Consider the following 25,887-nt stretch of genomic DNA (forward strand, 5'->3'; position numbering starts at 1 on the left):
GGTGTAATTTTCAGCCACGGCAGGTAGCTGTTTTCTGTGATAAAACACAACCATACACCACCTGCTCAGCAGCAAACAGCAAACAGACAAAGTCCGAGACTAGCTGGTGAACATAGTGGAAAATTTAACAGCTTGTTTGCAATTGTGGCCCCCAAGTCAGTTTAAAGCTAAAATTTTCTCTAGTTAGAAGAAAATATATTGAATCAAATAAACACATTTAGACTGTCTGTCTGTTTGGAGAAGGCTTTGAAAACCATAATCAGACCTTCAAGTAGGGAGATACATTTTCAGTACAACTGAATAGCTTATTTTATAATTTTACAGGACTTTTTAAAAGCTAGAATAGACTATTTTTTAAATCCTGGCTGCGGCCCTGGGTGCCAGGTGTTAAGCTCTTCACATTCTGCCTGAAAATGTGTGATGCAAACGTCAAAGGAATTTTCCTGCAATGTAGGTGAAATGTAGGTAGCGTGTTAATGTCAAGAGACAGGAGTGGCTTTGAAGATGTGTCACACTGGCGTCTGATATCACAGAAAAACAAACAGAGTTGGAGGTGAGGTTTTCCTCACTTGTTATGTAATTGATCAGTGACACTACTGACGGATAAAAAGTCATTAAAAACACAGCAACTGCAGAAATGAGCTGCAGCTGCTTAGTTTTTATGTTAATTCGAATCATTAGTCTAATTGACCTTGACATTTAGAAAACAGATCAGCTAATCAGCTAATTGTACCATAAAGTGCAGGTTATGTTTTTATGTAGCTGACCAGGACTATGGAATTAGATGATAACCACATTTTAGTAATTATTCCACTTTGTCAGCATTAAGCAGAAGAATTACAGGACCTCACACTGTCCACAGCACTTTCAGTAATTACCACCACATGCATCTTCTGTCTGTGGACGCAGCGACCTACATTCACTGTGTACTCAGGCACTGCACACATGCGCTCTGTGTGCACACACACACACATGGAGACACACTCAGAGGTGTCAAAGCTGGCCAGACATCTAAACAGTAGAGTCTCAGCGGCGGTAGCAACGGGAGCTCTATTAGCTTACTAATGCCTTGTTTATTCTCCCTCTGCTGCAGCCAGTCTGCATGCACCCACGCTGAACTGGCGGTACCATGAGGTCAGAGCGGAGACAGTCTCGTAACTGTCTCTTGTCCTTGAGCAAGATGTTTTACCTCCTTCCTGTCTTGGATTTACATTTTTAGCATTAATTATCATGTGAAATCATTATAGACACACTTTGGTTCTGGTTTGTGGCTTTTAGTTTTGTGTCACTCTGACTGTGAACCAATAAGCATCCAATTAGTCGACTGTTTTGTTTCCTCCAGCTCTTCCCTGTGGTCTCCATGTGTTGCCACTTTCTAATGCTGTGTTTTATTAAAGGCCTCAGTAATCCCTACTAAGAAAAGTAAAATAAAACTGCTGCTTAAGAGTGCGGTTTAAAGGCTGGAGGTTGTGCATGCTCCCTAATGCCCCAAATCACTACATGATGTTAAATGAACATGGATTATTTGTCCTTTCAGATCACACACACACACACACACTGTGAGGTGCGAGCTCTACTCCAACATACCATGCTTTATATCCCAAATAATTATGGTCTTCATCATAAGTTTTCATGGCTTATTTATATACAGTCCAAACCAAACATTATTGAGGTGATTTTTAAGTCACATGACTGATCAATGGATTGTATATAAAGATGCAGAGACATCCTCAGATACCACCCTGATGAAGGCAAAACAGCTGAAATTATTTGAGAGATAAGTATAGTATGAAATTAAATGAAAGTTAATTAAACTGTCAAATGTGTCCTTGTGTTTTGTTGCCTTGGTAGCCTGAATGCACACACAGTCAGAAAAGTGTTTCCCACTTTTACCTTCTATCTTTCAGCTTTTAAATCTTCTGAATGAGCAACAGATACTTCCATCCACTCACATCCATCATGTCTTAGTGTTGAGAAACTAAAAGGGTCAGTTCACCAAAATTAGAAAGGTAACTTTTTTATTTGCTCATGTTGGCAATGTCTGAATTTTTACACCAACCTAATTCAATGTACAGTATTTTCTTTTCTGTTGGCCCAAATTATTAAAATATTAATGCATATTCAGACATAGAGTTGCTTCCCACATCATGTATTTTTATTTTTATATAAATATAAAAAAATATATATATTATATGTATATTATTTTATTATGTTGTCAAATGACTAGCAAGACAAAATAGTTACATAAATAAATATATTCAAGTCAGGTTCAGTGAGAGTGTGAGCTGATAGGTCTGTAGATGTGACCCGGCAGGCAGACAGGTGGAGGAGGTGGTGGGGGACAATGGTCAGCAGCAGGGGGATAGATCATCCTGCCTGAGTGTAATCCTATTAAGACTTGCCTTAATCATAAGCATGCTGTCCTCAATCAAGGACAGTGATCTTTAGATCCAGTCGACAGCATGTGACTCCAATAGTGTTGCGATAAAAATACACCCCAGTGAACACTATGTGCTGTTGTTAACTGTGCACTATTTTGAACTTTAGCTTACAAGAAATTAATTGCCTTTGCGGTGTTGTACTGACAGGAAATCATGCACGGTGTGGCACAGTTTACATCTATAAAACTCCAACGTCACTAATGCTAATTTAAACTTAAATTTGTAAATTTTAGTATGTAGTGTGGCATTTTATAATATACTTAATTTAGTATTTTTTCCTGCTCCCCCCCCTGTTATGACCTGGCTCAAAAGGCCACAACAAAAGGGAGACACACCATGGTAGAAGTTTAACAAAATATATTTATTTAAACCAAAATTAACCAAATTAAGGGTTAAGTATGGGTCATGAACATCAGTGGTTTCAGTCAAGTCAGGATGATGAATGCATGGAAAATGTGTGTGAGGGTGTTGTAATGTGCAAGAAATAATAACTATCAACTAAAAACGCATGTCCAGAAACCAAGGCAAAGGTGGAACCTATGGAGGGAAACAGATGGTAGCAAGTTAGTAGAGAGGTCTGTCTGTTGTCAGCCCAGCAGCGACCTCAGACCCTAAGAATGAGAATAAAGCGTTAAATACTCTACAGGGCAATTAGCCCAGGTGCCCAGAGTTACTGCAATCAGCTTTTCCTCTACAAGGAAGAGAGAGATAGGCCACACCCGTCACAGCGGACATGATTCATATTCAAAACATGGATAACAGTAGTGCACAGTATGCAGTTGTGAACATGTAACTGTATAATACATGCAAGCGCCCACACACGCACACACGTACACATGCACACGCATCTAATCTGGCTAAAAGTATACAACATCTGCTCAGTGGGTGTGATCTGTGACTTTTTGCTCATCTTCCCTGACTGGGCAAAGCCCCCTTCCTCTTCACTACACACACACACATACACACAAACACACATACACACAGCTGTGTGTGGACAGCTGTCCACTCCTTATGAGCACTAATACATTTTTACTTTCACACACACACACACACGTCCCCCGTGATAGGACAGCTTAAATGCAAACAAACAGGTTTGTACACACAGCAAATTTAATCAAGGGGGATTACAAGTTGTCATGCTTGTTTCTGTCAGTATAAGGCCGTGTTGCTGCTGGGGAAGGGGTCTGCTTGATCTACCCACAATCCCTCAGCAAGATCACACTCACTCTCTGCTGCTAATGTTAATCCTTTCAAGGGTGTGTGTACCCATGTTTGTAATGATGTCCGCCCGTACGCATCAACAAAAGGTCTGTGCCAGAGACTGTTCACGTAGAAAAAGGGAGTAGATGATGGGAACGAACTGCTCCGCTGATTTGTTTATGGAAAAAAGATTTTGAATTTAATTATCCAATTAAATTAAGCTCTTTTGTTTCAACACGCAGTCTCTCTGAACTGTGTGCTTTTAGTGTTTATGTGTTTCTGATTGTTTGCAGGAATGTGATGGAGCATTGATGGATGTTGTGTTTGAATGTGATGTGTTTAGTTCATATTACACTGTGGTGAAAATAGCCTTGTCTCCTTGCGTGACTGTGTTTAAGTGCACAAAATCCATGTATATGTGTGTATGTGGGTGTGTGAGTGTGTGTAAGATGATGCAATGAGGAGGTATGTTTTTCTCCGTGTGTGTTCTGCTTCCATCATAACATCCCATCTCCTCTGCTCTCCCCCTCCAGCTGAGGACTGCCAGCTGCTCGCTCAGATCCCTAAAGTGCGATGCCTGAGAAATGGCAGGAGAGAGGGTGAGTGTGGAGGGACGGGAGGGACACATGGGGGAGGATGCAAATTGGCTTAATGGAAAAGAGACTGGGCTTGAAGGTGCTGTATGCTCAATGTTTTTTAAGCAATGCAACATGAAGGCATAACTGTTAAACATCTTAAATAAAGAAAAATTAATGCAGAAAAGCACTTTTTAAACACAGAGGCAACTCACTTTACATAAATACATAATGCATTAGAACTACATTTAAAAACATAATGAGGAAAAGAAATCATTAAAATCATTAATTAGATCAGTTAAAGTAAAATGAAAATATACCCCCAAAATAGACAAAGAAATACAGGAAACAGTGCTGTTACCTTGGAAACCTGTTTGCTAACTGGGGCTGCAACTAACAATCACCTTTTCAATTAAGTTTAAAAATAGTTATAGTTAATAGTAAATACCAATCACAAGTTCTGAGAAAACCAAGATGACATCTTCAATTTATCCATTCTGTCTGAACAAAACCCCAAAATGCAGCAGATCATCACTGTTGAGAAGCTAGAACCGGATAATGTTTGACAGTCTTGCTTGATAAATTACTTAAAATTGATAATCAAAATAGTTTTTCATATTCTTTTCCTGTGAATATTACTACTAAGATTTTAAAATGAATCAGTTATGACGCAGGGAGCCAATGTGTGTACATGTCCAGTAGACTTTGAGCGTGAGGTGATCCTTGCTGTAGTGTTCTGGATGAGCTTGAGCTGAATAAGTTTATTGGGGATGCCTGCCAGGATTGCTTTGCAGTAGTCATTGTTTGATGTGACCAAAGCATCGCTCAAGACGTCCGTGGAGTGTTGGGTTAAGGCAGGGCGTAGTCTGGAGATGTTTAACTGATGGAAAAAGGCAATCCGGGAGACACTGTTTATGTGACTGGAGAAAGACTGTCCAGGGTGACACCAAGGCTCTTAACTTGTGTGGAGACCGGTATGATGGCTTCAACAATGGAGTGTGAAGAGATATTAGTTTTTGAGAGTGTAGATTTAGAACCGATGAGTAGTAGCTCAGTCTTACTACTGTTGAGTTGTAGGTAGTTGTTTGTCATCCATATCTGTATGTCACGGAGACAGGCAGGGTGGGTATTGGAGGGGAGAATAGAATGGGGCTTAGTGGACACATAAAGCTCTGTATTGTTAGCATAACATTGAAAAAAAAATTAAAGAAAAGGAGGTAAATTATAAACAGTAGTGGCCCCAACATAGAACCTTGTGATAAGACAGAGGGACAATCCCCATCAAAGTAAGAGAAAAAACAAAGATAGAAATACACATAATTCAAAAAGTGACTGTTATGTATTTCTATCAAGTAAACTAGAAGTATTGATATATAGTAATATTTGGATTAGTAATTTCCTGTGGAAAGGTGCACAAACCTGACATGAGTTTGGATATAAACTCTACAAACTATGTGACAGGATTATTTGAGTCATCATCCCCATTTAATCTAAATCTACTGTACTGGTAAACTAAGAGTCCTTGTCCCAGTGATATTAATAACTTTACACAGCTCCTAATGGTTTCACACCTTCAGGCGTCATTGACTTTCTCTCCTTTAATGTGTCAAACTGCTGCCTGAGGTCATGAAGTACTGGAGCATTAAATGTACCCACAGTTACAACAAACAAGCATGAGGAGGCTTTTGTTGTTGTAGATGAGAATTATGGAATAGACCACTAAAAAAATCTGACATGTTTGTTGACAGTCTTTTAAGTCTTTTAAATGTTTTTTTGTTGGTGTTTTGTGATGTTTGAAGCACCTTGGACTGTATCTTATGTATGAAAGGTGCTTTACAAATACAGTCTATTATTATTATCACCACAAGTAATGTGAAAAATACTAGGGCCATAAGTAGTAATTCATTTCCTGATGAATCTGTTAATAATTTTTGCATTTGTTTTAGTCTGTAAAGATATGTGGATCTTATAAATAAGTTATTCAATTAATAAGAAGCAGCAAACACTCGTAGAAATTGTATATTGCTGGTGATTGGAACCAACTCCAAAACACAATAAAACTCTCCACTCTAGTCACCACTGCCACTTTTAAAGGCAAAATCACCAACTCGTTTACAGAAAACTGTAATTGCTTCATATGATGTTATGTGTTGTTGTTATATGTTGCTCTGCTACTATCTAGATTGTTTTTATTACTCAACTATTGTGCCATTTGTTGTATCGTCTACTCTCTGTAGATTATCTTATGTCTAGTCTGTCATCAATAATCATTGTCGGGACTGTGTTGTTGTCCTGCATTCTCTGTCTATTGTTTTATGTTTTTATTTAATCCTAGTACCCTTTCCCACAGGAGGACTTTATTTCCTGCCAGGCCGTTATTGTAAATAAGAAACTGTTCTTAATTAACTTGCCTGGTAAAATAAAGGTCCAATAATAAAAATGGTGAGGGATTAAGCAAATAATTGAGTTACAACAAACTGTTGTCTTTTTGTTATTAATAAAAGAGAATAAACAGAGAAGTACCACAACACATATACAGCTGCTCCAGAGACCTGATGCCTAGGGCCGCTTCGGGCATGTGGAACAGAGATCCTTCCCCGTTCTTGAATGAACATTCAAGGAGAGGAGAGGAATAAGAGGGGGAACACTGAACAATCTCACAGCTCTGACCTAAACCCTACATATGTGAACAGACTGATAAAGAGTATAATAAGAAGAAAAGGTTAATATTGAGAGAAAAGGTTAAGGTAAAAAACACTATATACATATATATGTATATATATATATATATGACATCAAGCTGTATTCCAGAAATGAGCGAGACATCGACTCACTGATCCACACTACCAGGATCTACAGCAACAACATTGGCATGTCGTTCGGACTGGACAAGTTGGTTGCATGGTAACCAAAAGATGAAAATGATCAGAACCGAGGGGATTGAACTACCAGAAGGCCACATTGCAGATGTTCAGGACAGCTACAAGTACCATGGAAACCATGAGGAGGCAGCAAGGAAGTCCGCCACAGCCAAATACCTACAGAGAGTAAGGCAGGTCCTGAAAAGTCAGCTGAATGGGAAGAACAAAATCCGAACCATCAACACATACGCCCTGCCAGTCATCAGATACCCCGCTTGTATAATAAACTGGCCAAAGGAGGAGATAGAGGCCACTGACATCAAGACAAGAAAGCTCCTCACAATGCATGGAGGATTTCACCCCAAATCCAGCACCCTGAGACTGTACACCAAGCGTAGTGAGGGAGGTCGAGGGCTTGTGAGTGTCAAGACCACTGTCCAGGATGAAACGACAAAGATCCAGGAGTACATCAGGAAGATGGCACAAAAAGATGAAGGGCTTAGTGAATACCTCAAGCAGGAGAAACCTGAGGGTGAGGACAAGGAAGATGAAGAACCTTCATGGAGGGACAAGCCGCTGCACGGCATGCAACTGTGCTGTTTAAAGGAATTGCATTTTTCATGACTGTGAGAAGTGGACATTTAGCATAAGTTTCTAAGAGGGCTTTGTCGATCAATGGTGTTACTGCTCACTTTGATCTGTTAAGACTATGTGGTCGAGTTGGATGCAGGCTAATCAAGTGTGTACAGTATAGGAAACACCATAATCACAGAAATACCAGTCAAAAACAACATTGAACTCCTGGGACTTAACCACTCCCACCCTGGCCATTGTTGATCCCTCATTGGTCACTCTGTATTTCAATGCTACGTGTAGTGTAGTGTTTGGCTGCCTTCTTCTTTCTTCTTCCCCACCCTCACTCACGTCCCCCAAGGACCAATGAATGTTATGTACCTGTGCGTATATGTGCGGCAATTCTTTACCGTGATGTCCTCAATCGAGTTGGAGTGACTTGTTCTTAGCTCATGTATGTTTTATTTGAGCAAATGGCATTTATACAAATACAACCGTACAGATCTGCTTATACAGCCATATTGACATACAGTAGATGGACACAACATAAAGTGCTCTTTTTTTTCTTCTTTAGTTGTAATGAACTTGTATAAATGAGGTTGTGACATTAACACACATTAAATAAGAAAAAAAGTCAATTAGAATAAAAACAAAATACAGGACAAAATGTAATAAAATGCCACACAAGAAGAACATCGGCCATCCCAACCATCGGCTCACTACTCAGCTGATGTCAGAGGGAAAATATTACTCTTGGGTCAAGTGTTCAAGATAAAGAGTGAGATGTGTCCAAATCGTGTCTAAATGAGGAAGTTTGTCCATGAGAGTATATCTTATTCTTTGTGAAGTGCAGTGTGTTTGTGAGATCACTAAGCCACATCTTTGTAGTGGGGACTTCTTTTCTTTTTTGCAGAAATGAGGCTATAGGATAGAAAACATTGCTGAGTATTACTCAGTTTCATAGTATTGTTGTATACTCTCAAGATAATAGCACATACTTTGGCTTTCAGCTCTATATGTAGCATTCTTGATAGTAATCCTAAAATATTGGTCCAGTAGGTTTGGACATGAAGACATAGAGCAAAGCTATGAAGTAGTGTGTCGTCCGTCAAAGAACATCTGGCACAAGTAGGGGAGATCTAATGGTATATTCTATGTAACCCCTCTCTAGAGTAGTGGAGGCGTTGTAAGATTTTAAACTGGATTAAACGGTGCCTTGTAATGTTAGAGCAACGATGGATGTTCTCCAAACCTTCCTTTCATTGGATGTCTGATATACCAATGCCCATTTCTTCTTCCCACTTATTTTTTATTGGAGTGGAAACAGCTGGGTTTATGGATTGTAGGATGTCATCTATGCAAGATATTAATTTTTCAGAGCGAGATGAAAGCTCGAGACACCTATCAAGACTGGAGCCTGCAAAAGTCTCAAAATTATTTAGATGTTTTCTCACATAATCTCTGAGTGACTTGTTATTACCTGAACAACAGCATGCCATCCTGGCGTGTCCTTAGCACATCCTTAGTTTCCTCAGCCTCAGCTAGTTGATTTAAGATGTAACCTGAGGGCCCCAAATCATCATAGGGCCTTTACTGAGACCTTTACTGCTGTTCCAGTAATCCTTAGCCCTTGATGAATACCCAAGTCCCTGGCTCCAAGTAATGGAGAGTAGCTGTGGCTACAAAGGGCAGCTGTGAAGGCAATGTCGCTTACACATGTTGGAAAAAGGTTTCTTGCTTCACTAAAACATTTTGTCATACCGTTTTACAGCACCAGCACTCTGTGAGTTGCTGATGCCATCGTCAAGGAAGAAAAACAGTGATTAATTTCAGTTATTGGGCTAGTTAGGGCCTTTGGCAGGCGCTCTGGCCTCCTGTGTATCAAAAAGTCTAACCTATTTACTTAACATGCCAACAATTACAAGACAGTATTTCATTTATTCACAGGATGTTAGTTCAATCCACCATAAGATCACGTCTGGACCTGTAGGAATATCTATATATAGATATATATGTGTTGTATTTTTTATCCTTAACCTTTCCTGCTTCTGTACTCCTTATGTTAGTCTGTCCACATTTACTAGGGTTTAGGTCAGAGCTGTGAAATTGTTTAGTGTTTTCCCCCCCTTGCTGTTCCTCTCCTCTCCTTGAATCTTCATTTAAGGCTGGGAGAGCATTTCAGTTCCCCAAAACATAGAAATCTAGACTGTGTAAATGATAATGCATTCCTTTGAATGGGGCCAGACACTCACCAGCAAAATACAATTTCCTAGACAACTACAGCAAGAGATTTTGAGTTGGTCTGTAGATGTTTTGTTCCATAATCTCTCTAAGATAGCTCTGGCTAGACAGTATCATGTTCAAAACCGGTCTCGCCCTCTCTGAATGAGTCTAAACCTTGGAGCTCACTGTGTCAGTCAGTGAGGCTCAGTCATCTCAGTTTTGTCAGTTTCCGGTCAGTCAAGTGCACTACTTTCACCATGAATCATGGGAGAGATATTCATCTCTCTTTTAACCTTTGTTAATAATTAGGATCCTTTGTGTACAAAATCATCATCACCTCCTTATGGTGATATGTGAGATGTACAGTTTATCCTGTCTGTTCGAATTGCATTTGAGACAGACTAGCCTTGTGTGTGGCCATTGTGAGCTAACCGCTTTAGCAATAATGGTCATCTCAGCATACTTCTTGTGATGGACTGCAGAATGAAACCGACCAGCCGTGTGGTTAATGTTTATGTTCACTCTGAGATTAAGGTTAACTTAGGTACGTTTTTTCACTTTGAATTACTGTTTTTGTCAAGAGAGTCTGGTGGCTTTGACGAGACTGATATAGCGACTGATTCGGGTTAAATAAAAAGGATCTTACTCTATAAAAAAGGTCTGTCTCTGTAGGGATCCTTTCTTTCACGTTGTCAGACACAGACGTATAAACAACTGAACTATTCTTCAGTGCTCAATACCTCAATACCAATTTAAAAAAACATTGTCCCAAAAACTTGGGAAACTAGTGTCAAGGTTGAAAAATTAACTTAACCTTTAAGCTTATGCATTGTGAATCAAAAAAGTCATCCTCAATAGAGCTCTGATAGTGTTCATTAATTCATCATTTACGGTATTCGGTAACGGTATTCATTTAGCTGACGCTTTCATCCAAAGCGACTTACAATTGCTATATATGCTCAGGGACACACTGGTTTTCCTTAAAGGGTGATAAAGTGGTGTCATCTGACTGTTTATTAGGCTGTAGCCTGAATGAGATTTTAAATATATTTGTTCACCTTTAATCTGACAGGAACCAAACACAGGGGCCACCACTTGAATGTGAAAAATATTGTTGAAGATTTAAAAAATATAGATCAAAGACATAAAGACACAATTGTTCACATGCTCACAACCTAATCCAGTAATAATGTGTTTGGTAATATACACTTGAAAAGGCCCACTGTTGCATTGGGGTCCTTCATTACCACAAACACACAGTGTTTATTTTGACTCAGTCCCCCAAACACTGTCCTGCTGCTGTAAATAGTCACTAGCCAACTAAATTCACAGCTGAAAATAATCGCACAAATGAGCATCTTCTCCTGATGAGTAACATTTGGTAAAAACTAGGGAATTATTTTTAGGAAATGTATTTTGGACCTGTTTTAAAAGATGTATGGAGCTGAGATCCACAAATACGACGTGAGAAAGTATTTAGAGACAGACAAACACATTGTTGGTTTTGGTCTTATCGTTGGATTTGTTGACAATAACAAAAATACTGAATATTGCAAGCCTCATCCTTTTGGACAAATGTTTTAGTAGGAGAGTGTGCATTGTTCCGTACTGCTGGTAATCAAGTCTGTTTGTGTTTGTATAAACAATTTACTGCTTTACTACCAAACTGCACTGAGCCAAGCCTCTACATACCAGTTTGAGTTAAAGCTGGGGTAGGTAATGTCTGAGAAACTAGCAAGAGACAGCTAGATTATGAAAGTATACAACCAAAAAAAATCCCATCCCCTTTTTTCAGGCGTCCCTCCAAAGCCAATCTCCCAGAACACATTTGAATGCGCAGTAAGTGCACGGGCAGACTGCACGGATGAAATGATTGCCCATGCTTATTACAGACAGCCACTACTGGATTTTGTCATGTTTTCTACAGAGCATTTGATTTAGGGATTGCTGTTGGGATGTAAAGACAATTTAAACAAATATAACAATGAATGCTTCTGAAATAAATGGCCTACTCCAGCTTTAAATTGTAATTGTTTGTTGTTTAATTTCTGTTCAGCTTTGCGCTGCATGTACTCGTTGAGGCTCTCTGATACAGAACTGCCTCGTTACAAAGTGCATCTTGGAGAAATTAGGTTTAAAAAAGATGTAGACAATAATCACTCCTTCCTTACAGCAATTTTGTGTGTACAGCACAAATAAATTTATCTTTTACATCCCTGCTGATGCTGCGCAATTTTCAAGTGGTGCCAAAATAAAAAAGCTAAAACAGATTATTTTAATGAATCTGAGGAACATGACCTCCTCATCAAGCATCAAGTCCAATACAGATAAACTTAACAGGTACAAACAGCAGTGTTTCAAACAATTTTCTGAACAACAAAGTTTCTGTTATTTTAATGATCTCAGACTTTGGAACAAAAGTCTTCAGATGATGAGATGCATCTGTTTAAATAACTATAGATGCTGCAGAAAAAATAGACAATTAACCACCCCCTCAGTTCCCTGTCTTAATTCACGTTACTGTGACTGTAGAGACACTTTTGATATTTTGGGCTTTTTTATTTTTTTTTTACAAGCTATTTAAAATGTTGATAGGGCAAAGAGCGAGACACATTCTGCTATCTAATTCAGACTTATCCAATTAATCGGTTTCATTTCAAAAGGCAGTTTTTTCTGTAGAAGCTTTTCCACCCAAAAGTCAAATTGAAATATCCCAGATGATTATCTCCTAAAGAAAAAAACATTTAATGAACAAAGGTCTTCATATTGTTAAGAAGTTAAAAGGAAATGTGCCACTGCATCTGCAGTGGTTTTATTCTTGCAGGCAGAAAACAGGGACAGTGTGACCTGTGAAGACCTTTTGGTGCAGTTTGACAGTAGAAAAAAAGTCTTCAGCCATTTTAAAAACGTCACTTGTGAAAGAAATGCTGCAAGTCACTTTTAATCAAAAATCAACAGCTTATTTATGTTTTGCAATGATGTTCAATAATAAAACAAGGAGAAATCCATTGTGGGGTAGAAACAAATCTTTCTGTCAACAGTTGCCTCAGTAGAACAGAATGCAATGCAGCCATCTGTAAAAACTCTCTTCACATCATTCTCTCCACCTATACATGCAATGCATACCTGAGTACAAACCTCTTCACGCCTAGCTGTTGCAAGATTTTGTTAGAAAGCATCATAACAATACATAAAATGAAAATAAAATAGACAAGGCAAGGCAGGGAGAGTGGGTGCATTTATTAACATTTGGTAAGAGTGTTTTTTGCTTTAAAACAGTCTCCAGTCATTTAGTATTATACTTCCATACTGTTGGGGGACTTGCAAGGGATGGTTTATAAAAACACTGGTCAAAAATGTATGCAGCAGAGCAAGGGCATCACTTTGTGTTGTAAAGTGGTGATACACCAGGGTCACAAGTGACGATGCACTAGAACAAGACGAGATGATTTTTAACACTAATTTAAAGCAATAGGAAATGCTGAAATATATGAGCGTCCTCCCCCAGAAAATTGGAGCATTGACTTAATTTCCTGCATTCTGGAGAGATTTTCTGCTCCAATTTACGGTGGAAATGTCTGTATTTATATGGAGGGAAACAAAAAATTCAGCTGGCAGGTGACATTTCATAAAAATGTTTTGGACAATACAGATGTGTTTCTTCTATATTTAAACTGCATTGAATGTTTGTTTTAAATCGTACAAATAAACCTTTCTCAAAGCATTTTCATTTGTTAGTTACCTTTTTTGGTGCAAAGTATTTTCAGATCATTTTTAACAAATGCTTTCAAAAAGTGATGGGGACAAAATCAGCAATTTCTAAAAGTGGTGGGGACATGTCATCAAAATGTAAGGTCTCCATGCCAAAGATAGATATTTCAAGCAATGTCATTTGGGCAGAATTTGTATTTATATAGCATGTGGGGGGGATGTGCTACAGCTGCAGAAGCCATAGAAGCTAAAGTTAAAACAACACTGTGGAAATAATATTAAATCTACTTTTTCGTTCAACAAATATCAACTAAATAAATGCTTATTTCTCTGCACGCACAATGAACTTACCTGAAATGGTTGTTTCAGTCCTACTGATGGTAACACCAGCTACAGTAGGCCAAGGCAGAGCACTAGTTATTGGAAATGCTTTCTTTAACATGATGAGTTCCCTCCCGCTAGTGTTGCATCTGGCAGTTGTGTTGTTGACTTTGGTATATCCACACTTGGCACATTCAGTTTGTTAATTAGCATGTGTTTGTCTTTGCAGATGCCTGTAGTGTCAGAAAGTCTATAAGAGGGATTGTGAATTAGATATTTGATAAGGGATTAATTTGCAGCAGAGCTCAATACATCAATCATAAACAAGATCCAAAATGGAACCGGCTTCAAAATAAAAAACAAGGCAGGCATGTTTGCAGGGACCTGCTGTTGATACAGGCCTGCTGTAGATCTTTAATTAATACAAGCAGGTGCCTCACCATGCACAGCTCTATAAATTATCACAAGAACCTTGGATTGAATTCTGAATTTGATGAGGAGCCAGTGTAAAGAAATCTACACAGACAATATTATACTACTGTTTACAAGCAGATGAGTAGTCATTGTGACAAGTAGATTGACTACGACATGTTAAATCAGTGTATCTTTAATAGTGACACACAGTGTGCGTTAGTTTCAAGCCAGCTGTCCCTTTGCAACATAAGGCATCAAAGTTGTTGCAGTGAAGCAGCATATCATTTAATGAAAGTATAGATTTTGTACCAGTTTCAGACTTCAGCGTCATTTCTTCCCTGTGCCTCCCTCAGGTCTGATCCGATCACGTGTGCGAGGAGCCAACACAGCCTCTGCCTCCATCTTGACCTTCTTGGACAGCCACTGCGAGGTCAACACTGATTGGCTGCAGCCGATGATCCAGAGAGTGAAGGAGGTACAGAATCACAGGCTCACAGTCTGCCGTCATTCACACTCTCCAATTAGACACTTAATACATTTGGCCCAAACACGCGCTCACACAAACTCACACGGTCGTGTTTCCATCAAATAACCTAACCCTTACCACTGCTTGCCTAACCCACAGCCAAGTCTTCACCCTAAAATATAATGATTTACGTTATGGCATTTGGGGACTTGTGTTTTGTCCCCAAAGGGAAGCCAAGTCCCCACAATGTGACTGTGTAAACAGATTTATGTTCCCACAATCTAATTAATCCACACTCACACACACATGCATTTTGTAGGTGAAACCTTTTTTTTTTGCCCCAGTGATGTAACGCTTCAGGGAATTTTGCTCCCGTTCAGGGTAGATTTTTTTTGGCTGATGTATTGGCATTGCATATCGTTAATAAACTCAATTTGTTCAGCTAAGATTTAAGTCATACTACACCAGATGTCACACTCCACCCTGTCACTGCTTGAAAGAGTTCTGTGCTATATACCCAAGCAATCCGTTTTCCACTTGATTCTCGAGTGTTTCACCGCATTAGTTGGTCTGTTTGGTGTTGCTGCGCTGGTTTATGTTGTGCACGGTGACAGCGTTAGCTCTTGCTTCAGGCTGCATGCTGGGTTCTTTTGTGATCAAAAACAGTCGTTTTTTAATGCAGTGGGAAGATCCTTCCCATTCACCGCATCCTACAAATTAAATTATGCAGCCCACCAGGGACACTGCCATTACATCCACACATGAATGTTTCGCAATTCAAAATGAAAATTTGACCAGGATGAAATGCTAAACCAGCCACTCTTCATTATCTGGGATTTATGCTCTGTCATTTTTAATTTCACTGGCATTTCCATGTGAACCTTCAAGGGAATTTTGGCTGTGAGCCCTGACTGTTTCTGTCCTAGTCTGCTTTTCTGTATCAGTTTCACACAAGTCACATAAGCAAAGCTCGTACAGCACGTAAATAAATGATTTCTGATTAGTTTGAGATGAGATGAACGTGTGTACTTACTGAGATATGAGTGGTGGTGGTTTGATAAAGAGAAGTGTAACTGTGAAAATAGACCTTCATCACTCACTAATGAGCAATAGGCTGTTTGCTGACTGTCTCCTCCCTCCCCTGACATTACTAACCTCTGACTGGGCTCTAACGAACACAGCTGCTACCCCAAATCCTCTGCTATCCCCCATCACAGGCATTCACTGACTCTGCTGGAGGAGCTGTTTCTTTTCAGATTTTTCTCAGTAATTACTTTTCCTCTCATGTGTGCTCCCACTAAAGTAAGACCCTCAGACAGAGCCGCCTCCACTGTGATTAATTTTTTCGTCCACTCCCTTGGTTTTTTAGGATTTAAGAGTCCATTACAAAAATCAACTTTCTTCATCTACTTTTTCTCCTCTCTTTTTCCAAATGCCTCTCCAGTCCTGTAATGCACGGAACATACGACACACTACATTTATTTAAAGGAATAGTTTAACATTTTGGGAAGTGCATTTATTCACTTTCTTCCTACGAGTTAGATGAGAAGATTGATATCACTTTCATGTTTTTACAGTAAATATGTAGCTGGAACCAGCAGCCAGGTAGCTTAGCAGAGTAGAAGCAAGGAGAAACAACTATCCTGACTCTGTCTGAGGGTAAAATAAAATCCACTACCAGCACCTTTAAAGCTCTCATATTAATACATTATATTTCAGTAGTTTCATCTGTACAAAAGGGCAAACTTATTAGATGTAATGTGTTAATTAGTGAGTTCTGAAGGTGCTGGTAGGTCTATTTTGTTACTCTGGGACAGAGCCAGTTGTTTCCCCCAGTTTCCAATCTTTATGCTAAGCTAGCTGTCTGTCTAGCTTCATATTTACGGTACAAAAGTGAGAGTGTTAACGACCTCCTCATCTAACTCTTACAAAGAAAGCCGGTAGAGCCCCAAATGTTTATTTCTATTCCTTTTTAAAGCAGAATAAGCAGGCATGGAGCTGCTTAAGTGGACTCTTATTCAGTGGGCACTTTTTTTTCACATTTTTTATTGTTATGACAGCAAGGGAAAAAGAAGTACAGCAGACTGATTTCACACCAGTTAGGTTCATTTGATCCGGATCAAGGAATGATTATACATTGCTGCATTTTACTTCTGTTCGTGTACATGCTGACTTTTTACAAATTAACCAAGAGGAGTAAACATGCAATTATACAGATTAACAGGTATCTCGTTGATTGGAAAGTTTTGTCAACTGTCATCAACACATCATCAGGACATCATCAGGACATCATGAGGACCCACGTGGGGAAATCTAATTCTGGGGACTGACAGAAGTTTATACAGAACTTTAATGCTTCTGATATTTATGTTCTTTGGCGATACAATGTTATGTGTGAAAGCAAAACCTCAGAGTGGCAGGGGACCTATAAAGGGGATCCTAAGAGGGTGGAAATGACAATACAAACAGACCACAGTGTCCATACTGGTGCTGTTTGCTGCATGAGACCAGAACCTCCTGGCGGTGGTGGGGGCTCGTCTCTGCAGAAGACACAGAAGGGGGTGTGTTTGTCACTCTCAAGACACACAAACAGTTTGAGTGATTCAAAATATTCAGCTGAACAACAAAAAAGCTCAGTCAGGCTGGGTCCAAGATAGGCTCATTTGAAACTTGAAAGAACCATGCCCCCATCCGCTGGCTCAACTACAGAGAATAAGTATTGATTTACTACATAAAAAGTAAGCAGTTCTTTGCAGGACAAAAGTCTGCAGTTTGTGCACAAAGTACACCAGACAAAAAACAAAACTAAAACACATTCACTGAAAAACTGTGCATGCAGCCAAACTCATATTCAAATCACATATTCAGACATCTGTACTGTACAACACCCCTCAATGTTTTATTCAAAAGACTCTACACATTGTGAGTGTGTGCACATCGTGTTTGTGTTTCCGTACACTCATCCTTGGCTCTGAGCAGCTGTGACTCATCCAGCTTGCATTACAATCTTTTAGTCTGGCATTCACGAGAGTGCCGGGCTCAGTGATAATTTACCAGTTCCTCGGTCCGGCTGCACCCGGTCCTGGATTCATTAGTTTTCCCAAAACCACAGTCCTGGGTTCATGAAGGCCTCTGACAGCAGGAATACTGATGAAGGATCACTGTCCAGTATGTCCTTTAATGCAACATAATTATGCTTTTAATTTTCTAATTTAGAACATGAATTGAAACAGCTTGAAGTACCAGTAATGAGCTCTCCACTCACAAATGTTGAGGGATTAGAAAGATTTAATTTCAGGTCCGTGTCCTTGTCAGGGAGACAACAATAGACTGATTAGGTAGAGACAGTAGTTCATGCGTCAGGCTAGCAGATATTGGTTTTCTCTGGTAATCATACAAGGTTGAGTCCTACAACAATGTTTACAAGAATTCACTGGCTCCGCAGATTAGAGTACAATTCATGGACTTTGTAAAACATGAAAAACTGTACTATTGCCAGTGACTGTAGTTCCACTAGTTAGCAGGCTAATCACTTGCTATTTAAATGTATTGTATTGGTTGACCAGATGTCATTCTTATGCATGCTGATATTTAACTTTTATCCACAGAAAATACTTCTGCCATGTTTCCTTTATGTAAAATGTCAAATCTGTATCGCAAAATAAAACAAAATATCTCCATGCAGTGTATGAGCAATAAGCGTCTACATGTAAGTCTGGCTGTTGACCTTTAGCCCAAGCTGGACAGTGTGTCTTCTGTTGGTCTCTTATTCAGAGATTGATGTGACATTACTGGGCGATGAAGCAAAGGACTAGAAATCTCCACATTTCAAATGGCATTTGGAAACTCAGTGTGCATATTTCCATTTATAGAGGGAATGATTTCTATTCTATTCTACAGTTAATTCTTCCATTTTGTCTTCTTCTTTCTCACTTCATCGTGTATATCAATCCACTTTTCCACAAATTGACATACAGTAGCACAAGAAAAAGCTTAAATTCCTTTATCAGCTATATTAAAAGCAGCTAGATGTGAGAGACAAAATAACAGCACTCTGACACTGTAATGACACAGAAAGAGAGCACAGAGACAGGAAAAGAGGGTAGAGATATTGACAGATCATCAGTGACATCCATTTTGTAAGAGCAGCCTCTTCACGCATTACCAAATCACAGAGGTTCATTAAAAGCCCAATAAATGTCTATTGCTTAAAGCTGTTGAGAGCATCACTTTCCAAATTGCTCTCTGGCAGAGTGGTATTTCACACTCGCTCTTCCCCCGCACTCTTCCATGCAATCAACACAAAGTTCACAACGGGTTCAATCTCTGAGCAAAGAGGGGGATGGCTCTAATTGGAAACAGTCATTTGGATTTTCCCAATGCTAAAGTGTTGGGCTACACAAACACACACACACACACACACACACACACACACACACACACACACACAGACACACACAGATGCCTTATGGGCAAACAGCAGTGTTGGCACAGACACATTCACAGAGAGATGTAGACGACATTCATACACACACAAAATCAACATTTCGCTTCTGGTGGTTGTTTGTGTTATGGTTCATGTTACTTATCCAGCAGGAGGTAGTTTAACAGTTCAGAGTTTATTTGTGTGTTCACTATGCTGTAGGAAGAATGGGCAGGTTTGACAGGTTTAGTCAGTTAGTATTGTAGATATATATATATATATATATATATATATATATATATATATATATATATATATATATATATATATATATATATATATATATATATGCCTCTTGGTAATAAACTTTTGAGAGTAAAAAAATCCAAAATGCGCCTTTTTTCTGAGAAAATTGGACACCTCTTTTCCTGGGCTTAATGACTTGTGTGCCTCAAAGAAACAAATAATGAAATGAAATGTGAAGCTTCATTTATTTTAAATGTCTTACAGCAGGATTAGTTCCATCATTCCTCTTGATAGATCTATTTCCCTTCTCCATGCACCTTGGTAGTAATTAAAGTTATGGCAGAAGTCTCTACTCTGCAATTCATGTATTATTAAAAAGAGCTTTAAATTCCCATCCTACAGTAATTATCTGCCTGCTATTTAAGCGGCAATCTGGTTAACATAAAGATAATTACTGTGGCTTGAACCGCTATCATGGATGAATGTGACCACCACATCACCTCTGTCACTTAAATGTAATGATTTATAATACAGTAAATAAACATACGGTACATAAAGATACTGATCTAAACCTGTCCTAAAAGAGTTAAAAAATGTTCAGTCTCGTTTTATTAATTAATGATGTGTCTGTCTGTCCTTCTCCTCCCATGCAGGACCATACGCGAGTGGTCAGCCCCATCATTGATGTCATCAGCCTGGATAACTTTGCCTACTTGGCTGCCTCTGCTGACTTGAGGGGAGGTCAGGACACAAAACACAAGTCATGCACAGTAACAGCTGATAACTCCCAGCTGCAGTCAAGGAAAACCCATGTTTCCCAAATGTTATATGACATCACAGTGCCTGCCAGTCCAATTCAGAACCCCATGATAGAAAATCCCAAAGAGAAGGAAAGAAATTAATGTTAATCTGGTAGTGAAGTTTGTAAAGATAGAACTTTTTCATCCAATAGGAGTGAGTTTTAAAAAAGCACTTGTTGTTATGACTGGTATGAAGAGTGGGCAAAACGTAGAAGGTGAAATCATGAAAGTAAGATCAGCCAAGATGAGCTCCTATCTGTTTTCTTGGCTGCTTTAGAACTGACGTCTAGACAATGTGGTTGTAAATTTATCTGCTGGATCTAACTTTTTGTCTAAGTATTTGCTGTCGTTCCTTCCAGGATTTGACTGGAGTCTCCACTTCAAGTGGGAGCAGATTCCCATCGAGCAGAAAATGGCGAGGAGCGACCCCACACAGGCTATCAGGTCTGTCTTTTATTCTTGTCATCATGGTATAGGGATCCATAGCGCCATAGTATTCATTCCAATACTGAAAAATTCATCATGAACATATATTATGTACATGTATGAATATTATGGATATGCATTAACATATCAAAGTGCAAAGGACATGAGCAAAAACATGATGACAGATATAGAGCAGCAGGGGCACAATGTTTGTTTTCTCTACGCTAAAATACTACCAGTAGTAAACACAAAACACACAAATGTGTTTAAACACAAATGGTTAAACACAAAACAGTAAACACATAGTAAGCCTAGAGCTGAGTTGCACCCTTAACGCATCTTAACATTGCAAATTGTGGCAATGAAGGAATTAAAGCTAAGTTGCCTACTTTCATTTGTTTCATGCCAATGTTGGTGATATTTTTTATGTTACCCATCTGTAGAATTAGAAATTATCATCATTCCATCTTCAGGCTTATAAAGACTTTCCAAACTCCCTTTGGTGCACTAAAAATGGGCAATGTGAAAACAGTTATTCCTATTGAAGATCCCCCCCATTAGTGAGTCTCTGAATAAGAATGTGAGTCACAGTATGTGTAGAAAATGTATATGACTCCTTCCCTTCCCACTCTGCAGGACTCCCGTCATTGCTGGTGGAATTTTCGTCATGGACAAGAGCTGGTTCAACCACCTTGGCCAGTATGACACCCACATGGACATCTGGGGAGGGGAGAACTTTGGTGAGCTCACTGATGATTGTTTAACTTTTACTTGAATCAGAATAATTACTTTTTATTAATTATCTTCCACAGACATCGTACTCAGAAGATCTAGTGATAAAGCTTCGACATAAACTATAATTGTATTAATTAATACTAAATATATATATATATATATATATATAAAATCAAATGAGGGATAAAGGATTTTAGAGGGTTGCACCCCACTTGTGTACTTTACGTTTGGAACATTGTTTTTTTCCCCATTCACTGTAAATAAATATAGAGTCCTGTCTTCACTGATATATAAAATAAATATCATTAGTTTGGAACAAAAAGGAATTACTTTTTTTTTTGTTTTTCTTATTTACTTCTGCATTTATTTGGGGGAGAACCCTTGCTATTTCCAAGAACATTACTGTCAGGAAACTAAACACATAAATAACAAATTCAAGTAACATTGTGTCTTTTTTGCGGCATGCCTGACTCTGCTCAACCGCAGAAACTTTCGGATGCTGCAGTGGTTCAGCAGCCCGCTGTCCAAATTGGCAGTTGTGTCCTTGGAATTTGCAAGGCAGCAGGGCATTAAATTATGCGCTACAACAGCTTTCATACTACTGATTTACAGCTTGTAGCCATCTGCTGCATAAAGTATGTAGCAGGTGAACATGGCCAGGCCAATACTGAGATGATGCAGCTCAGACAGTGTAATCTAAAGACAGACAGACGAGGACAACTTGACCTCATCCCCTGTGTCTGTCCTCCTACAGAGCTTTCATTCCGGGTGTGGATGTGTGGAGGAAGCCTGGAGATTCTTCCCTGCAGCCGTGTGGGTCATGTGTTCAGGAAACGACACCCGTATGACTTCCCAGAAGGCAATGCTCTCACCTACATTAAGTGAGTGGGCTGATCTGTTAGAAGCCTGACATCCTGTCTGCTGTACAGTGTTATTACACGGCAAAACAAATTACCAACTGCCAAGAAGGTTAATCTTTTAGTCAACCTTAGAATCTTAAGTGTCACATGATTCAGCACAGTTCAGTATGACGTTGAGTGCGTCACCAGGCAAAACCTTTCACGTCTTGGGCAGTCAGAAATGAGTCTTCACCCACACATCAAGTAACATAAAATTGGTGAATGACTCAATCCTTATCTTGAAATTGCTGTTCTTAGTGACCAGGTCCATCTGTATTTTTTAATGAGTAAGTAACCACAGTGAAAGTTACATTTCTTAACTTTATATTATAAAGATACTGCTGCTGTTGAATTCTTTAAACAAGTCGTATTGGTCCCAAACTTGGTCTTCTCTTGCAAAAACACCTAGATTTTAAGGAAGATTTTCCTGATGGAGATATTTTTTGGTGTCTGAAGGCTCCTGACACTGTCATTAGAGTCGCCTGCAGGAATGCGACCAGCACTGTCATTACTGCGTCTGAGCTGGTGTTGTGTCTGTATCTACGCAGGAACACCCGGCGGGCGGCTGAGGTGTGGATGGATGAATATAAACAGTACTACTACTCTGCAAGGCCGTCAGCCCAGGGGAAGGCCTTTGGCAGGTTTGTCCATTATACTGTCATCCTTTTCTCGTGTTATACAGTACAGGCAGCAGCTCAGATACAGGTTTGGTTATGTTTCATGCAGGTAAGAGATTCACTGATTTGTCTCTTCCCTATTTTTTTATTTTAAAGTTTAAAACAAATTCTGCAATCATTTTGTGGATAGAATATAAGAAAATTGTGAGAAATGCATATTATAACTTCCCAGAGCCCAAGGTGGCATTTTTAAATTCCCTGTTTTATCTAATCATCAGTCCAAAACCCAAAGATATTCAATATTTACTATCATATAAAAGAAAGAATAGCAGCAAATCCTCACATTTGAGAAGCTGAAACCAGAGAATGATTGGCATTTTTACTTGGTAAACTCTCCTCTTGCCATCCTTTACACCATTACCTATGTTCTCCTCTCTACTTGATCTTGCTCTGTCTCTGCATCCTCATTTGTTTTCTTTTTGTAGCATTGCAGACCGTCTGACACTGCGGCGGAAGTTGAATTGCAAACCTTTCCGCTGGTATATGGAGAATGTCTATCCTGAGCTGAGGTACGATAGCTCAAGATGTATGTGCACTGGGGGCTTCAAGTTTCCACATCTCACATAATCTGCATATTGAACCACAATTGGTTTAAAAAGTTGTGATGTCTGAAAATCTCGCTCATACGTACATGTCTGAAATTCAGATTTAAGATGAGCAAGGAAACCTTCCCTCAGTACATGAATGTGGAAACATCCTTATAGCAAACCCTGCACAGTAGAGGTCAAACTTTCAAGTGAAGTAACAATGAGCAACACATTTTTGAGTGCAGGTTTACGGTTTGAATGCAGGTTATTCTGGAATTTGTGGATGGCTTTTATGTCTGACCTGTGGCCATTATAAAACTGTTAATGCTTATTTTCTGCTGTCTGTTATGTAACACCAAAGAGGGCCAAAGTTTCCTTCCAGACACCATTAAAAGCTAACAAATGGAAAACACTTGTGAAAAATGTGTTTGCTTGTGTTTCTTTTGATTGATTATATAAAAGGAGCCCAAGAGGCTGAAATGAGGCAGAAATGATTTTCCGCCTTCGTTTTATTTCAAAACGAAAAAGCCACATTTAGAGAAAGAAAAGATACATGCACTAGGGATTTATTTTTCCTAAGCACTTCAAAATCTTGCTACTCCTTGGGGTGTAATGACCTTCAAGTTCAGAACCTCTGATCTAAATATATCTGATTTGGATGGGAACCTCTGAGTGGGGTATCAGTGTGTATCCCACCAGCTTGTTTCTTAAAGCTCAGGCCCCACCTCTCTGACTGTATCTGCTCTCTGTATATATCTGTGAATGTCATGCTTCCAAATAACTGTGATCTCTCAAATTGTAATTTTAGATTTTACGTATTGTAATAAGGCGCATTGGTTGTGGTGCAATTCAATTACTCAGAGGGGCGACCAGTCAATTCGCTCCGTCTGTTCTTTATAGTTGTAATAAGACCTTTCATTGGCTTCTCTCCTCTCTGCCAATGGTTCCCCCAGGGTCCCTGAGCAGGAAGCGGTGTCCAGTGTGCTGAAACAAGGCGGGTTGTGTCTGGAGACCCGTGGGACAGATACCCTCGGCCTGGCAGAGTGCAGGGGCATCGGCGCCAACAGGCCGCAGTCGCAGGTCAGGACTCTGCGACATGGGGGAGAGTGTTGGTCATACACTTAAAGTCTGAATTATTGCCAGAAAAATGTGCAGGAATTTGACCTGATGACAGGGGTGGATAGGGATGTGGGCATATTAATAGCCAGTGCACAGGTTTCAGTGTACAGACTCAGGGACTACGTAAGAGCTCAGATTCTGTGCAAGAGGCACAACAGTGACGATGTGAATGTCAAATGTGAACAATTACATGGATGAGTGGACGTGTACAAAATGTTATGACTGCATTATTTATGTAATATAGTATAAATGTATTGCATAAGTATGGTAACGTAAACGGCTAAATTAAGCATTACCATCATTTGGTAAAATGTTTCTTAGACATGACATTTTTATCAACATGGAAATGCCAGGATCCTTCAGTCTTCCTGTTCTGTAGAGAAAAACATCCCTCTGTTGCCTGGTTACAGAGCCGATAAACAACCGTAATTTAAGTTTAGTCATGTTCGTCAACATTAGTCACTGTTACAATTTTACCATTAATCAATCATGATGCAGGCCAACTCACCTGGACATCACAGTTTTTATTGTGTTGTGTTTGTACCTGCAATCTGTGGTGAAGTTACTGAAAAGGAAATGTGGTTCAAACCAGTGAATGTGAGAAAAACCTGGAATAGGAAGTAAACCCAGCCCCAGTTAATGGATTTCAGGCTGCATCTCTTTAAATCACTTAGACAGAAACTTGGTGGTTTGTGATTGATAGTCGATTAAGGTTGAATGTCTTGTGTGTGTGTGTGTGAATTTGTAGCATATTGTCAGTTTTTCTGTATTTTGCAGAGATGGGAACTAATAGAGCCACTGATCCGGCAGCAGGACTTCTGCTTGGCAATTTCAGCCTTCACAGCAGGGTCAAAGGTCAGGATGGAGCCCTGCAATTCAAAAGAGCCCAGACAGGTAAGAAGAAATAGAAGTGCACTACATTTTCATTTAATATTTAATTTAATTTAATTTTTTGTGTTAACTAAGGGTTAACAAAGAAACTGGAATTTGCTTAAATCTTGCACTCATCAGTCATTTTAAAAGTAGGTCTCAGATTTTCCAATTGGTAATCTCATTTTGGAATCATTTGTCCTTGATGTGCCACTCACATTGTTGAACTCAGACTTGAAAAGATCTGGAGATAAGAGGTGGTTCCAGGACAGATGCTAAGCAGCCCGCCTGCAGATGATGCCAGAAGGCTCAGACAATCTGAGTGGCCTTAATGCACTGAGCTCACGCCAAAGGAACAGCTTCTGATTTTATAGATGCAG

General features: G+C 39.3%; 1 protein-coding gene across 1 annotated transcript in view; it reads left to right on the forward strand.

The window, feature by feature from the left end:
* galnt16 (UDP-N-acetyl-alpha-D-galactosamine:polypeptide N-acetylgalactosaminyltransferase 16) overlaps positions 1-25,887 on the forward strand; it is a 41,748-nt gene that overhangs the window by 12,013 nt on the left and 3,848 nt on the right. Inside the window, exons 5-14 of the mRNA XM_046062246.1 lie at positions 4,175-4,240; positions 14,673-14,794; positions 20,108-20,195; positions 20,614-20,698; positions 21,317-21,420; positions 22,170-22,296; positions 22,863-22,955; positions 23,417-23,500; positions 24,472-24,598; positions 25,415-25,531. Coding sequence (XP_045918202.1) covers positions 4,175-4,240; positions 14,673-14,794; positions 20,108-20,195; positions 20,614-20,698; positions 21,317-21,420; positions 22,170-22,296; positions 22,863-22,955; positions 23,417-23,500; positions 24,472-24,598; positions 25,415-25,531 — 1,013 coding nt within the window. The remainder of the gene's footprint in view (positions 1-4,174; positions 4,241-14,672; positions 14,795-20,107; positions 20,196-20,613; positions 20,699-21,316; positions 21,421-22,169; positions 22,297-22,862; positions 22,956-23,416; positions 23,501-24,471; positions 24,599-25,414; positions 25,532-25,887) is intronic.

Source organism: Micropterus dolomieu, linkage group LG11, assembly GCF_021292245.1.
Source record: "Micropterus dolomieu isolate WLL.071019.BEF.003 ecotype Adirondacks linkage group LG11, ASM2129224v1, whole genome shotgun sequence".
Taxonomy (NCBI): Eukaryota; Metazoa; Chordata; class Actinopteri; order Centrarchiformes; family Centrarchidae; genus Micropterus; species Micropterus dolomieu.